Source organism: Tupaia chinensis, unplaced genomic scaffold (assembly GCF_000334495.1).
Source record: "Tupaia chinensis unplaced genomic scaffold, TupChi_1.0 Scaffold000684_1, whole genome shotgun sequence".
NCBI lineage: Eukaryota > Metazoa > Chordata > Mammalia > Scandentia > Tupaiidae > Tupaia > Tupaia belangeri.
Window position 1 is genome coordinate 16,663 of NW_006160207.1, and position 5,185 is coordinate 21,847.

General features: G+C 47.2%; 1 protein-coding gene across 5 annotated transcripts in view; it reads left to right on the forward strand.

The window, feature by feature from the left end:
- The window catches only part of FCRL3 (Fc receptor like 3), a 24,134-nt gene that overhangs the window by 3,969 nt on the left and 14,980 nt on the right, over positions 1–5,185 (forward strand). For all 5 annotated transcript variants that reach the window (XM_006160413.3, XM_006160414.3, XM_014592370.2 and 2 more), the window contains exons 6-7: positions 2,086–2,370; positions 3,123–3,401. In XM_006160413.3, coding sequence (XP_006160475.1) covers positions 2,086–2,370; positions 3,123–3,401 — 564 coding nt within the window. The remainder of the gene's footprint in view (positions 1–2,085; positions 2,371–3,122; positions 3,402–5,185) is intronic.

Below are 5,185 nucleotides of genomic sequence, written 5' to 3' on the forward strand. Positions count from 1 at the left end.
CCTTTTTTTTTTTTTTTTTTTTTTTTTTTGAGAGATTTTTGCAGTAGGGCACATACGCTTGCCAGAGAGATTGAGAGGGAGAGGTGGGAAGGAGTGAGAAACTGGGATGGCTACGCTGCAGTCCCTTCTCCTCCTTTCTCCTCTCAGAAATTGAGGCATGCATGCACACTTGCCCAGCGTATTTTTCAAGCCACTGGGTACAAGACTCAAACTACAAACTTGGCCATGTACAACCCAGCCCCTTAACCATCACAATGCTGGCTGGCTCACAATTTTTTTTCTTTTTAAAGTTTATTTCTTCCATGAAAGAGAGAGAGAGACACAGGCACCCCTACCAGCACCTTGACTCTGCTATTTATCCCCAGCCTCAGCCAGCCCAGACCATGGGTGCATGTATGAACCTGGCATGTACAGGGCAACCTGAGAACACCAGGTGCACACGTGCACCCATGTGAATGCAGGCTCTTACCACAAGATGATGTGGGGGTCCCAGCCAAGGAGAAGGCTGGTGCTGCCAGGCTTGCAGAGGACTACATCACCACTGCCCACCACACTTGCCCTCAGAGCAGTCTGTAGGGGTCCCTATGGTGCTTTTATCTGATGGCCTAAACTGACACCAAAATGCCCACGAAAGGGGAAGATGAATACGAACTGGAAACTCCGAGAAAAAAAGTGGAGAGATGAAGGTGAGACTAGAGATGTCTTTTAGTTTTTTTTTTAGAGAGATTATTGCTTTAGGGTACATGCACTCACTGGAGATACACACACACACACACACACACACACACACAGAGAGAGAGAAAGTGAGAAATCACCTCCTCCTGGAGGCTGGTCATGATGCAATCCCTTTTCCTCCATTCTCCTCTTGGGATTTTGGGCATGCACACACATGCACCCAACATGAGTTTTAAGCCACCAGGTCCAGGACTCAAACCTCAGCCAACTACGTGGGAGTCCAGCAATGTAACCATCACAATGCTGGCTGGCTCACAATTTTTTTTCTTTTTAAAGTTTATTTCTTCCATGAAAGAGAGAGAGAGACACAGGCACCCCTACCAGCACCTTGACTCTGCTATTTATCCCCAGCCTCAGCCAGCCCAGACCATGGGTGCATGTATGAACCTGGCATGTACAGGGCAACCTGAGAACACCAGGTGCACACGTGCACCCATGTGAATGCAGGCTCTTACCACAAGATGATGTGGGGGTCCCAGCCAAGGAGAAGGCTGGTGCTGCCAGGCTTGCAGAGGACTACATCACCACTGCCCACCACACTTGCCCTCAGAGCAGTCTGTAGGGGTCCCTATGGTGCTTTTATCTGATGGCCTAAACTGACACCAAAATGCCCACGAAAGGGGAAGATGAATACGAACTGGAAACTCCGAGAAAAAAAGTGGAGAGATGAAGGTGAGACTAGAGATGTCTTTTAGTTTTTTTTTTAGAGAGATTATTGCTTTAGGGTACATGCACTCACTGGAGATACACACACACACACACACACACACACACACACACAGAGAGAGAAAGTGAGAAATCACCTCCTCCTGGAGGCTGGCCATGATGCAATCCCTTTTCCTCCATTCTCCTCTTGGGATTTTGGGCATGCACACACATGCACCCAACATGAGTTTTAAGCCACCAGGTCCAGGACTCAAACCTCAGCCAACTACGTGGGAGTCCAGCAATGTAACCATTACGCCATCTGCTGGTCCCTTCAAGATTGGAGATATCTTAAAGGGAGGGATTTGGGTAGTCATTTCAGGATGAAAGTGTCATCCCATGTTGTCATTCTGTGGCCCATTGGTGCATCAAAGATTTCTTAAAGATAAACGTCCATAAAATGTGACTGCAGTCAACATTAGGTTTAGAAAGGTCATGGCCTTGGGGCCACACTCCCAGAGGATGGGAATTGCCATGGGAGTGGGCAGGGATGTTGCTCCCTGTGTAATAAATAGTAAACATAAATTTTTTCCTTATTTCTTAGTTTGGCCTCTGCTTATTGCACCCGCTGCTATCAGCCTACTCATGACTGTATCAGCCTTCTCCTTGGCTGGGACCCTCAAGTGTCACCTTATGTCTTTCCAGGAGTCCGTGTGTCTGATGTGAATCTGGAAGTCCAGCCCTCTGGGGGGCAGCTGGTTGAAGGAGAAATGCTGGTCCTAATCTGCTCAGTGGCCAGAGGTACAGGGAATATCACATTCTCCTGGCACAGAGAGGGAGCAGTAAGTCTGGGCAAAAAGACCCAGCGTTCCCTGCTCACAGAGCTGCGGGTCCCCAACGTGAAGGTGCAGGATGCGGGGAGATACTACTGCACAGCCAACAACGGCTACGGCCCCCTCCTCAGCAGGCGGAGGACAGTCACTGTGAGAGGTAAGTCCCTAATGCCTGTCCCTCAGTCTTGGCTCTCTGCCAGTCACTGGGAACTTCTGAAGGAGGCAAAGGAACAGAGATGTGAAATTTTAAAGCTACCCAAGGAACCTCAGAGATGACAAAATAAGTGGAAGACACCTTACTTCTTGTGAAGAAGACAGAGTAGCAATGAAAACACAATCACCCGGGGTTACTTCTCATGGTGCCTCAGTCTGGTTTTGCATTGACAAAAACACCTGTGCCTGGGTGCTTTGTAAATAAGATAGAAGTTTGTTTACAGATTCTGGTGCCTGGAAAGTTCAAGTCCTAGGCCCAAGGCATGGCTGACCAAAGCACAGGGGACGGCAGGCACATGCAGAAAGAAGACCCTGATATAAGATCTTTGATGACAGTCATCTCTCCCCAGCCCTAACCCCTATCATGAGAGCTAGAACGTACCTGGGTCTCATGAGCCATCATTAATCTGTGAGACTGTCACCTCCATGATGCCATCATCACACGCCTGTCCCCACCCACTAGGCCATGCTCTGGGACAGCGGGAAGGAATTGTGTTTCCACTGGCTACCTTTGCAACACAGACAATACACTCAGGTCCTGACACATGATTTCCGGGGGCATATATTCAAACCATAGACCATGATTTTGGAAAAATGCTCCTGACTATTCAATGAAAAAGTGTGGTCCAAGATATCTGTCAATTTCTAGGCTCCTTGAGTAGGATGCTTCCTTCACAGCCCTTTTCTTCCCCTCAGTTCCTGTGTCTCCTCCCATCCTCACCCTCAGGGCCCCTAGGGCCCAGGCTGTGGTGGGGGACATCCTGGAGTTTCACTGTGAGGCCCCCAGAGGCTCTGCCCCGATCTGGTACCAGTTTTATCACGAGAATGTCATCCTGTGGAATAGTTCAGCCCCCTCTGGAGGAGGAGCATCCTTCAACCTGTCCCTGACTGCAGAACATTCTGGAAGCTACTCCTGTGAGGCTGACAATGGCCTGGGGACACAGCACAGCCACAGACTGAGTCTCAATGTCATAGGTAAGCAACTTGCAGCCAACAACAGACGATGTCTTCTCAGAGACCGAGCTCCACTGGCTGCTTGCTGGTGTGAGACCTCGGCAGGGTCCCCACTTCTTCCACCTCTGCCTGGGAGCTCTGGAATTCTCCCTTAATGACTCCTCATGCTTTTAGAGCTTTGTGCATGCCTTCATCTCTTCTGTTATTGTCATCAATATCCATATACTCCCCATGGTCTTTGTAGTAGAGACAGACCTTCTAAAACGTCAGCTAGCCTATGGCTCACCAATTACCGACAAAGTACCAGGACGTGGGAAGCCTTAGCTCTGAATTCCTTTGTCCAGGAACACATGACCAGATCATTCCTTGCTCCTACCCTAATCTGATCTAAGTCTCTATGTGGCTCCCTGGATGATTAAAAAAGTATTTCTTTTCACGGATATCTGTGGCCATCAGAGAAGCAGGGCTCTCTCATGGCCTTCAGATCCTCCCAAGCTCTCTGGCCTTCTCTCTGTCTCCAAATGCTTTCTGATCCTTTGAGTTCTAGGGTCTCATTTAATCTGACGTTTTCAGCATCAACTAACAAAATTTTTCTTCACCAGAGGCACCGAGGCATCTTGTATCTCCCACTTCTAGCCCATATTCATAATTAGCAATGTGCCCTTCGGTTTCAGAGAGAACTCTGTCCAAGCCATGGTTATTTCAAGGAGTCCAGCATTTGGAGGGTGGAGTAGGACACTGAGACCCAGGAGTGATGGCAGGATCAGAGCAATATGGCCACGACTCCCAGCGCCTCAACCCTTACACTCTCTGGATTTTGCCATAAACATTTGTTCTCCAAAGACTCCAAACTGTTAGAATACTTGTGACAGTTTGGCAAATAATAACCTTTTTTTTTTTTTTAAAGAAAGATTTTAGCTATAGGGCATGTATGCTCACTGGAGACAGAAAGACAGAAAGAGAAAAAGAGACATCACCCCCCTGGGGAATGACTATGCCACAATCCCTTCTCCTCCATTTTCCTCTTGAGATTCTGGGCACGCATGCACACCTGGCGTGAGTTTCAAGCCTCCAGGTCTAAGACTCTAACCACAGTCAGCCATGTGGGAGTCCAGCACCAAAACCGCTATGTCGCCTGCTGGCCCCAATAATGACCTTTTTTATAGGCCAAACTTGGGTCATGATCGGGAGGTATTGTAACCTTGATAGTGTCAGACAACATGCTGAAACTTGGACTCCAGCCCTGAAGCAGAATATAGCTATTTGTATGACCCTGAACAAGTCTCTTTACTAACCTTGTCTTTGGTTTCCTCACTTGTATAGTAACTGAGCCGAGAAAATCATGGAAGTACAAAAATTCTTGCTCTCACGCCATTTTCAGTTAAAAGTGTTGAACATGCACACCAAATATGTGTATATTAATGTACTACTGTACTAACGTAATATGTTCAGTGAAAAACAGACAGAAATGTAAAATAAATAAGGATAAAGTAAACAATATTTTAAAATCTTTGATGTAGAATCTTTGACTCAAATTTTAATTGGATACACTTTATTTTTTTTATTAATTCACTTTACACCATCACAACACACAAATGAATTTTCCATCCAAAATACACTGTGCATTGGCTCAATCAAGTACATCCACATATATGTTCTCAGCAAATAATTTTCCAATTCTTACGTCCTGCATACCTTGCCCTTTGTCTTGCCATCCCTGATTCCCCATCCCCCACCCTCTGCTATGTCCCACCTTCTCCCCCCTTTTTCCCTGGCATCCATGGTTGCCCTCCATACCTTCCTCC